General features: G+C 31.4%; 1 protein-coding gene across 1 annotated transcript; it reads right to left on the reverse strand.

Annotated features, from left to right (window-relative positions):
- Positions 1 to 6,715: 6,715 nt before the first annotated feature.
- LOC115715820 (protein DETOXIFICATION 49) lies at positions 6,716 to 8,766 on the reverse strand. Its single transcript, XM_030644490.2, has one exon. The coding sequence runs from the start codon at positions 8,479 to 8,481 to the stop codon at positions 6,817 to 6,819; it is 1,665 nt and encodes a 554-aa protein (XP_030500350.2). The 5' UTR covers positions 8,482 to 8,766; the 3' UTR covers positions 6,716 to 6,816.
- Between the last annotated feature and the right edge of the window lie 3,334 nt (positions 8,767 to 12,100).

Consider the following 12,100-nt stretch of genomic DNA (forward strand, 5'->3'; position numbering starts at 1 on the left):
TCCTGCATTTTAACATCCCAAGCTAGATTAATAGAATTGACAAATTCAGGCTCCGCAACATAACTTTCTCCCTTATAATGAGTGATAGAGGAAGTATGTTGAGATCTCAAAGTAAGTTGAGCTGGACATCCCCAGGAAAGATGTGACTTCCCTACGCTTGCACCTATAGTTGCTGAGGATTTGGCTCGAAGATAGGATTTTCTTGCATTTGGAAAGCAATGATCAACCCACCTTTAACGTCAAAGAATTAAAAGCACGAGGCCTGGCTTTCTTTGAGTTGATAGGGTGTCTTGGACCCAAACCAACAACAAGAACAATCCCTTTGTGTAGAACAGTTGCGACTTATATAAAACCAGGATCCCATTTTACAAAATATTTACAAAAGTTTCATAGTGCATAATACAAAAGTTGTCGCCTAGCGACTATACAAAATAAGCTTAGCTGTCCCAAAGACCGTACGCTCAAGGCATAACCGCCCCGACATGTACAATCTTCATCTGCTCGCTCTCACGGCTGCTCAACCTTAGCCTTGCCCTTACCTACACATGCAAACAATATTTGTGAGTCAACAGACTCAGTAAGAAAAGAATAAATAATATCATAGCAATAACCCGGATTATGATCAGGCGCCCATACACCCAACCATAACCCTAACCCCGTGTCCGATACGGTACTGAGTCTAGAACGTTCGTACGACAATACTGTCGATCATAATATCAACCTATACTCAGTATGCTAGTCATACTCTAGCTAACTGATGTGATAGCGTCGATCAGTATCTAAGCCAAACATGCATCTATCAGTATCCAGTATAACTCTACGTATACTGATACAACTATCGATGTAATCTAACAAGCTTATATGTAAACACATATGCATATTTTTATACTAATCTTACCTCGTTACTGAATTCAGGTGTGCCGGCCAACATGAGTAGAACAACTGCTTGACGAATTACAGACTCCTAAATCACATAATTCGTAAAACTAATAAGTGACACGCTAAATCATATTTTGGGAACTTTAACTTGAAACTAAAAGTTTTTCTATCGATGAATAGCATGGCAATAAACTAAATATTTCAAAAATGGGAAAACCTAGGGTTCCCTAAAACACCCCAACCGATAGACCGGTTCCCCAACCAGAATTCCGGTTCTGGGGGGTTTTTTGGCGACCAACCTGTCGACCGGTTCCTATAGGTCTGCCTGAGCCAAAATTCTGGTTTATTGCAGGAAACACACAAAATCTCACTACAACCTCAAATTGACCCCAAGTTTCACCAAAACTTCCTGACCTGCCTAATATACCACAATGAACATAAACCAAGCAACGAAACATCTCAACATACTCAGAATCAAAAATTACCATTAAAAAACTCAAACTTTGTGTAACAGCCAAATCAAGCCACAAACTAACCTCAATTCAACTCAACTAACATAATTTTACCTCAGAATAAAGTCTCAAACAGCAAGAACAAATACAGAAACCTAACTCATAGAAAAATCATAAAACACCTAACTTGAAACTTAAGAAAATCGACAAGAGATGATCTAGAACATTACCTTGAGTTTGAAACCACTAAAAACTTGCTAAGAATCCTTGAATTATGCAGAAAAAATCCCAAACCCTAGCTGGTTCTAGGGAGAGAGAGAGAGAGAGAGTGAGAGAGAGAGAGAGAGAGAGAGTTGATTTTTCTTTCTTTTCTTGAATAAAATGAAATAAACTAATAATATTCTAACTGAATTACATCCAATATCAAATTCAAGCTTGAATAAATCTCACAACTAGACAAAAACTAAATGGTCAAAAAGACCATTCTACCCCCACTTATGTCAAAAAGACTCCAAGCTAGTTAGGGGTATTTTAGTCAAATCTAAAACCTCGACTATTCTCGATATTCCCAATGTCTAACTATATTGCCCCCCTACTGCTAAATACTAAAATGTGATTCTATTAGCGAAATGTCGCGTTCCAATGTTGCTGGGCACAAAACGTGTTAAACATAAAATTTCATATATAGCATAAATAATATACCCTGAATTCAAATAAATCTCCATAAAAGGGTAACTCATAAATAATATTCTAGTTTCATAATTAAACCCTAATTATTTTCTATTTTCCAAAACAAAGCTAAGCGGTCTTTACATAAAATTAGGTTACAGGTAATTTATTAATTATTTTTATTTAATTTCTAAATTAATCACAATTGCTTAATAATAATCCAACGATAAAAAGTTAATGTAACCATCGTGGTTACATATTTGATGTAACCATTGAAACCTCTTTCATAATATAAATAGCAAAGAAGAAAAAAGTAATAAAATTCTTGAAATTATTTCAATCCGATGAGTATATATATAAATACATATTTAATATATCATGACTTTGAAACAATTCAAGAACTTTAACAATTTATATTTACCTCAGGTAGAGACTCGTGTTGATAATGTGTTATAAAATTATTATGAATAATATAAAATAGATAAGAAGAAAAGAAAAAAAAGATGAAGAGAGAAAGAAAGAAAAGAATAAGAAGATTAAGAGAGAAGGAGAAATTCAATGAGAATTTTTCAGTAGTTTATTGAAATGGGGTGAATCCCTATTTATACAAAGGATTTGTTTCAGTTTTAACTAAAAAAAAGTAACATTATTACAAAAATACTTCTTGGTGGCCAAATAAAAAAATATACAGTCCAAATAAAAAAAAATTACACAAATACCACTTACACACACCTTCAACCCAGGATCCATGCTTCCTGGGCAACTATCGTGCAACCACACAGAAACCCAACGCAGTCCAAATGAAAATTTAACCAGACAGAGAACCACCATTAATTCCGGTGACTTCACCTGAGAAGACGACAAGAATCAATCAAAATAGGGGCTGTTTTGAATTCATAAAAAAAAAGTGTAGAAAAACTACTACAAAACTAAAATTTAACCAGAAATCTAGTTTAATTTACATAAAACTAATGTCCTGACTTTAATTTTTAGATGCATGAAAGGAAGATCTCAAAAAGTTGAACTGGAGTTCCCAAACAGTTCAACTCAAGTATAATCCAAAAAAATTACATCAATGCTATAGTAAAATGTTTATCCTGGTGTATTTTTGTTGTTTTCCAAATTTCAAATGGTGAATTTGTTCATATTAAATCATAAAGAGACATGTAGATAGAGTTACATACGTGGAAACATTGTTCAGATTTTTAATGTTTCACAAGAGTTGCATTACAGTTGCATAAATATTTTGCTAACAGTTATTTTGTCTGATTAAAACCTTCGTCTGATGCAACCTTCCGCCAACCACTCAGCCATTACAAAAAACTGCTACTTTTAGTAACTTTTTAGTCACAACATAATTTTTTTGTGACTAAATGTGACTTTTAGTCACAAAAAAATGTTACTTGTGACTAATACATAGTATTTAGTTACAAGTTGTCACTAATTTAGTTTTAGCCGCAACAAGTATTGTGACTAAAAATACATTTAGTCACAACAAATTATAATTTTTGTGACTAATATTTTTAGCCACAACATAGGAATCATGATTTATAATTAGTCCCAATTTTTTTCACTTTTAGTCACAAGTTTTGTTGTGACTAAAGATTTTTTGTAGTAAGCAACTACCCTACAACCATCATCTGATTGAAACATTCGTCTGATGCAACCACCGCGCAACCACACAGTAATCACCCTGCAACTATCGTTTGATTGTATAAGTGATAGTGTAAGTGGTACTTTTGGTAATTAAAATCACATAAAAGGTATAAATATTGTCCTTAACTTATGGAGGTATTTTTGTAAATAAATGTAATAATTCCTTATACGAAACTATAACTAGAATAATGAGAAACTAAGTTAATGAAATAAAGAAAAATATGATCAAACATCTATAGTTGTAATTTTAATTTTTTTGAGAAAAGGTCTGTTATTATAAATCAAATAGAGTCATTTACAACAACAAAGAAGATGGTAGAAGGAATCTCTTCTAACCATATACAATCATTATCCAACTGTAATGGTTGCTTAGCCAAACTATGTGTAGCTTGGTTAGCATCTCTTTTTATATGAGATAAACAAACATTAGAGAAAGAGGATAAATGAAATGAGACATAGAAACCAAATCATGGAAACCTGAATTTGGTGATATACGTCCATTCAATGCATTAACAAGCATTAAACAGTCAGTTTCCACATAATCAATAGGAATATGCAATTGCTTTGCCCACGAAAGACCAAAAAATATCGCCTTAGCTTCCATTTTCTGAGATTTAAAGTTTCCTACTGCTGTTTTCGACACTGCAGCCAGGACTTGTCCAATAGAATTTCTAATTATAACACCAATACCAATTTTGCTCCTCGAAGAATCAATTGCTGCATCTACATACATTTAGTTTGATTTTGCTCTCGGGAGGGGCTTGCCACTTAGCCACTGCTGCGTGACTGGTGTGAGAACCAGTTGCTGGTTTTGCAACAGAGTTTATTTGCTGAAATTGTTGCAAATAAGCTACAGATTGTGACAACAGTTGGATTGGTGACTTAACCTTTTTTCCATGGATAATCTATAGTTGTAATTAATGCAATGATTTGGACATCCATAATAATATTTTAAAACATTAATCAAATTTTGTGACTCCTTTTGTTTTCACAGTTTCTAGAGAGCGAGCATATTTTAGCACTACTACAAACATGGTTTTTTGTCGGTTTTCGAAATGCTTTTTTCAGGGATCATCGCTAATAAATTTAAATGATTGTTTTAAACTGTTAAAAAATATTGAGTATTTTCGATAGTTTAGAATACTCGTTATAGAAATAGGCGTTAGTTTTATGTAAAATTCGCAAAAATTTTAATACCTTTATGCTCGACGGTTATATAATGATAAAAATGTATTTTTTTTTCTTTTTCCTCACAAAAGAAATAACGTTTTTTTTTTTGCTAATGTTACTTGGTAAAATATGTTTTTTCTTAGAGAAATTTTACACAGAGTGATATATTGTAAACTTTTTTTCTTCTTTGAATGCTCCAAAGTTACATCATGATTCATGATCCTATAAACATTTTAATTTCTCAACTAAATAATACTACGAAAATTCTCACTTTTGATTCAAGGAAATCAAATCATCATACTTATGTCTTATATATCATCACCAGATGGTTTTCTTTTTTTTTTTTTTTTTTGAAGGAAGGAACGTATCTCATTAAAACAAATCAGCTGTTACAGGAGCACTAATAAATCTAGGACAAGCATCTGTCCACAAATCAACCCCTATGGAACTAGTAACAGACTTTGCAAGTGCGTGGGCCACATCATTCGCAACACGCGGAATGACACAACAAGAACCACCACCAACAGCAGCTAAAAGAGAAATAATCTCCTCAACAATAGGTTTATACATAAAAATAGAATTCGGAAAAGAAATCCAAGAGTTAACAATAGAAGAATCCGTCTCCACTCTCACCAACTTATACCCCAGCATGGACGCCCATCTCAACCCCACCCGCATAGCCAGAAGCTCCGCCACAGCCATCACTAGATGGTTTTCAATAACAAAATATTAATTACTAAAATTACAAAATTATAATATTAATATATATTTCTAGTCATATCTTGTGACTGAATATTACCAATTAATCACAATTAATTATACATTGGGACATTTAATCTTTATGTTGCGGTTATAAAAAGAAATAATTATCTGAAGTATTTTTTTTTTGTTGTAAAATTTTTATATTTTTACGTTTAAAGATTTTTTTTTATATATTTTTACGGTTTTTTATATATAAAAAAAAAAACTACACAAAAGTATAGAAAAATAACATCCAAAAAACATCAAAACAATAACAAAAAAATAACATACAGATAACAAAAAATGAGCAACAAAATAACAAGAGTACACATACGTATTTTTTGTAAATAAAATCATAAAAATCATAAAAATATTCAAACTTGCATATAACCGTATTTTTATAATTTTTTTTTTGTTGTTTGTGTATTTGTTAAATAATCCTTTAAAAAAAATTATCACAAAGTGAGATTTTTTTTTTTAAATATAATGGTTACCGATAAGGAGGTGAATGAAAGTTAGAAAAACTGAGGGGGTGTTTGCAAGTTGAGGTAGAAGTTGAATTTGGATGAGCAAAGCCCATATTTTATGTATATTCTTAGGTTATGTAGTTTGTTGATGATCTTAGTATACATGATATATAAATGCCAAATTCAGGTATTCATTGTTAAGTATCCCATACGTTAGTTACTGTAGAGATGTTTTCGAAAGATAAAGGTTGATACATAATCTTTCTTGATATGTGACAAGCAAAGAAGATGTTACTTTTGTTCTATTCAAACTATATGGCTAACCCAATTAATGATTTTATCTTATATTAAAGGGTTAGAAAGAAAAGCAAAGGCCAAAAAAAAAAAATATAATAAAAAAAGAAGACTTTGTGGTCTTGTTTTTTGTTATGTATATGTGCTGTCCAAAATAAGTATAGAAGGGAACAAGAGACAATAATCAATTAATGAATAAAAATGACTCTTTTTGATTAAAGTTTCCACTTTTTTCTGATGAGAGAAAATACCAATGCATAAAACAAAAAGACTATCTATATCTCTATATATAAGCATATCAAATATGTGTCCCCCCCTACTACTACTACTACAACTTATCAACCTCTCTAAATATATATAAGAGTTAGAAAAGAAAAGAAAGAATCACATTAAGAATCATAATGAAATGAATTATGAGTATGATGACCCCTAGCATTTTCACAATTTTGGTTAATGTAGTAGGTCTCAAAGAAGTACATACAAATGAGTCACACTTGTGAGTTATTATTATTGTTACTACTGCTATGGTCATCAGACTCTGCAAAATGTAATGAACAAAAAGAATCTTTTACTTCATCATCATCATCATAATAATCATGATTATGGTCAAGATCAACTTCTTCAAGTGTGACATGACTCCCTGTGAGTTCCTTGGCTCTTTGAGCTTGAATTTCCCAATTGGTTCGAGCCAAAACGACCAACATGGTGACCACACAGGAGCTCTGAGCAGCCAAAAGACCAAGCCATAACCCTGTAAAATCGAACCCCACATAAAAGCTTAACCAAATAGCAACCGGCATTCCCACAAGGTAAAAGCAGCCCAAATTGATATTAGCACCGAGAGAAGGCCTAGCTGTGCCTCTCAAAACGCCACAACCGGTTGTTTGAGGGCAGTTTCCAAGTTCACAAAGACCAATTATGGGCAAAACCATTGATGTCAATGCAATGATCTCAACATCTTGTGTGAACATTTTGGCCCAAATATTTCTCACCATTACGGCAAACAACAATGCCGAGAGTCCCAAAACAGAGCTGTACAAAAGCCCAACTATGGCTGCAAGTTTAGCCCTTTGGGGATTGTTTGCCCCTAGCTCATTCCCCACCCTTGTTGAAACACCAAAACTCAAAGAAGATGGGAAAATGTACATTAGAGCTGTGGTTTGAATCAAAATCCCCATTGAAGCAACGGTTGCTTGAGGATTAAGCAACAACCCACATAACAAAATCATGAACTCATACCACCACCATTCGAGACAAACCGAAATGCAGCTTGGTATTGCTAAACTCAAAAGTGACTTCCAAGCTCTCAAACAGTCTGAGGAAATCTCAACCCATGTTTTCTTATACACACCTGAGATTACAACGTACACAATCAATGACCCAACAAGGTTGAAATTTGTCCAAACCCCACTTAATGCAACCCCTTTAATCCCCAGATTTAGAACAGAGACGAGAAAATAGTTTATGGGAATGTGGAGAATGATCGAAAGGGTGGCACAGAAGGTGAGAGGGAGAGTTATGGACTGTGTTCTGAGATAGACTCTCAAAGGGTGTAGAATCGATTGAGCAATAAGATCAGGGAGAGAAAAGAATATGTAAGATTGAGCTTCTGTAGCTATATCATCTTGTTGACCACAGAGTAACAAGATTCTCCTCATATTTAGCCATAAAATGGCTATTGGAAGAGAAGTCAATAGAAGCAAAATCACAGTTCTCTGCAAGGTAAGGCCGAGAAGTTTGAACCTTTTTGCTCCAAAAGCTTGGCCACAAATGGGCTCCATCCCCATAGCGAGTCCTGAGAGAACAGAGTACCCTGTAATGTTAGCAAATCCTATAGCAAGAGACCCACCAGCCAGAGACAACTCGCCGAGTCGACCCAGGAAAAGCATGGAGATGAGTGAGCGAGAATAGAGCAAAAGCCCCGTTAGGACCATCGGAAGAGCTATGTTGGCTATGCATTTGGCTTCGGAAACTGCCTCAGAAAGATGGGACCTTTGAGAGTTTTGAGTCTGGGATTCTAATAAATCTGTGGTCTTTGAATTAATCAAAGGGGTTCGTTCATTACTGTCTTGGACTGTAACAGACGAAACTTTAGGCTGGTTCGAATCATAATCGCACAAGCAAGAAGAAGGAGATGAAGAGTGGTGGCACATAGTTTTTGTCCTGTGTTTTATCAACGGAAGAAAAACAAAGAATCAGAGACGATGAGACTCTGAAAAACCAAGGACAGAGAGAAGAGAGAGGTATAGAGTTGTGGAGAAAGGGGTAGAGAATGAATTTAAAGACAGATTTTTGTAAGTGGAAAAAATATACATTTATTTATTATGGGGACGGCTTTTTTAATTTGTTGCCATATATGGTGTGAATATAAAGGATTAAACTTGGAAAGAATTATTATAATTAATAAGAGAAAAAAAAATGAAAAGGATATAGTTTGACGAATTATTTGGAGTCTTATTTCAACTGAAATGAAATACTTATTTGAGAGGAGAGGAGAGCGTCGTCCTTTTACGACCGACCCATATTCATATTTGTCACTATTGGGGCCTGCACAAAAGTGGGTCCCAATCCCCACAAGGGAAGAATGAAAGAAAGTAGAGAAGAGTCTTTTCTTTTGACTCTCTTGTGGTAGGGTTTATGAATCTAATTTGGTATAAATTATGACTAATTTTTTTTATAATTGTTATTATTATTATTATTTTTATTATTGATGGGTTTGAGAATGGGTGGTGTAGTGTTTCTTTTGGGGAATTTTGGACCGTTTTAAGCCCCACTTTGGCTAAACAGTCCTTCTTCATCAGTATCCTTAATTATATATTTAATTAAGGTCAATGAGTTTAGACGTTTTCTAATTTGCAAGTAATAAATAACATTTTCAATATTCTTTACATTTTTCTTAACAATGTAATTTTATTTGTAAAGAATATTTACACGTATTAAGAAAATATTTATTCCATATCGTGGATTAGTATTTTCTTAATTATAATTGATTTAAAATATATACACTGTATTTTCTTCATCTATTATTTTCCATAAAAATAAATTTTTTAAAGATCATTAGTATCATATTAATTCCTTTTGTGTACTGTTCTTCTCATCTGTATTTTTCAAATTCCATATATAATTTTCTCAAACAAGAAAGTAACCATAGCCAATGTCATATGTATTCTTTTCTCATTTATTGTGGGTATCCTCTAATGTCCTTATTTGCTGAGTGAAGGTTGTTTTTTGTAGGTACGAATTTCTACCACTGCGCATTTAGGGTTTCCAGGTTCAACTCACTTGTCAAAATTAATAAAATTCTTAACTTTTCACTTTTAGTATTCACCCCATTTATTTATTTGAACTAACAACAATATAAATAAACCAAAAAAAAAGAACATTGCCCAATTGTAATTAAACTAGCACATTTGGCTCATATATATATAAAGATCAGAGTTCGAAATAGCATGCTCTCTTGGTCCTAAGTATTCTTCTCCCTCACTGATTTTCATATATTTTTTTACAGTATGTTTGGTAGGAAGGAAAAATATAAGAGGAAGGAAAGGTATAAAGGGAAAGAATGGGAAGGAGTGTAGTTTTCCTTTGTTTGGGAGGATAGAAATGTAGAAATAATAAAGGAAGAAAATGCCTCCCCCTTAAATGCTTTTGTATTATGATTATTCATCAAATATAAAATGCATTTTCATCTCAAAAAAAAAAAAAAAAACTCTTGCCGGGCCTGCATATTTTGATCACCCCTTCCTTTTAGGAAAATTTACAATTAGACACTATATTGTAAATAATTACATTTTTTTTTTTTGTATATTTTAATATTTACCCATATTCAAATTTTGTTGCCATACTGTAATACTCAACATTTTTCAATTCAATCACATATTATATTAACCATCTAAACATTTCTTTATTTATTTTTTTATAAAGAAAAAAGTTTTTTATTTTTTTTTTATTCTATTCCGACTGTAAAACAAATAATTTAGGGGGCATTTGTTATGAGATGTTCAAAATAATTTGATTATAGGAATATTATGAAGGAGAATATGATTATAAGGAAATGTGTAAACTGTGTTTGGTTGTGTAGGGTAATATGTAATCATATTCTGTTAATTAAAATAAACTGTTTGGTTGAGTACAGGAATCTTATATATTATTTTAAAAAATTAAAATAAAAATATTTATTTAATGTTAATTATATATAAAAATAAAATAATTATTTTAAAGAAATTTATTTATTAATTAGTAAAGATTAAATTGGAAAATTATCGTATATACTATTTTTTTAACTTTTTTTTTTCAAATTTACAGTTTGGGTTTCTAGAGTGGTTGCAGCGCTAGTTACAATATGGGTTTTATACGATTTTTTGTTGCAATTTAGGTTGCAGCGTTAGTTGCAATAGAGATTTCTATGTAGAATTTCGTAAAAATGCAAGAAAAAAAAGAAAAAAAAAGAAAAAAAAAGCGTTTTCAAGTGTAAAAATGAAAAAGCCCTATTAAATTTTATTACATTTTTTATTAATTAAAATGAATATTTCTATATATTTTATCACTATATTATTTATTTTTATTTGCTATGTCATTTATGTGTACACCATCCGCATAAAATTATGTATAATGAATATACATATATTATTGCTAATAATATAAAAATAACTCAGTTAAAAAAAATCGATCTCACAAACTATATATATACCGTAATATTTTATTTATAATAAATGATAATATTATTGATATTTAAATTTATTTATTAATTCAAAAATTCTATTCAAATTAATATAATAGAAGTTAATGATTCAATCCTACCCTTTTACCCTCCTCAAGGGTAGTTATAATACTATGGGAATAACATTCCAAGGCTAAAGACTCAAAACAAAAAAGGTAATGTTTCACATTACTATTCTCTTGTTAGCATTAACCCATTCGAAACACCTCCTTATTTTGTTTTAACAAATTCATATGAAATTATTTTCCCAATTTTAATTATTAATTATGTTGTGGTATTTGTAAGTCGATTTTGCATGTATTTTTGTACTAATTGGTTTTTTTTTTTTTAAAAAAAAATTACTACTAATTTGTATTCAACATTGATTTTTTTGGTCCATTTTTCTACTCTCTATTTCAATTTGGATTGATACTTTTTAGAGCTTATATATATATATATATATATAATATATACATAATACATATATTGGATACTTTTTTTTTTTTGAATGGAAGTAGTAATTAGCTATTTAGGGTAGTATCCATCTCTAGGCGTTTGGTTGGGAGGAATGAAAATATAAGAATATGAATGGGAATGGGAATAGGAATAGGAATGGAATTGAATAAAATTTAAAATGCAGAAAAAAAATTGATAAAAAAATCATTAAATTTTTTTTCTTGTTACATTGGAATGGTTATTCCTTTCTTTTTAAAATATAATAGCCATTCCACTAAAATGGTGGAAAGAGCATTATATTGGAATGTCATTCCAATACTTTAAAATGCAACCAAACAAAGAAATGGAATAAAAATTGTTTTCTTTCCATTCCATTCCATTTCATTACCTCTAACCAAACGCCACCTAAGTTCTAAGCATCTAATAATCGATACACTACCTAGAATTAATATGTAATTATAAATTCATTCATCATATGTGCCTTAATTTACTATCTTCATTATGTTAATAGTTAAATTCTCAATAGTATCTAAATCTTAATTATTAGTGCAAACTTAGTAGTTTACATAGTACTAACTAGCTACTTAGTGGTTGTAGACTATGTAAATGCATTTGGG

Source organism: Cannabis sativa, chromosome 5 (genome assembly GCF_029168945.1).
Source record: "Cannabis sativa cultivar Pink pepper isolate KNU-18-1 chromosome 5, ASM2916894v1, whole genome shotgun sequence".
NCBI lineage: Eukaryota > Viridiplantae > Streptophyta > Magnoliopsida > Rosales > Cannabaceae > Cannabis > Cannabis sativa.

Bases quoted from the DNA above. Each gene is read 5' to 3' on its own strand.
- LOC115715820 (XM_030644490.2), bottom strand. From the start codon at position 8,481: ATGTGCCACCACTCTTCATCTCCTTCTTCTTGCTTGTGCGATTATGAT.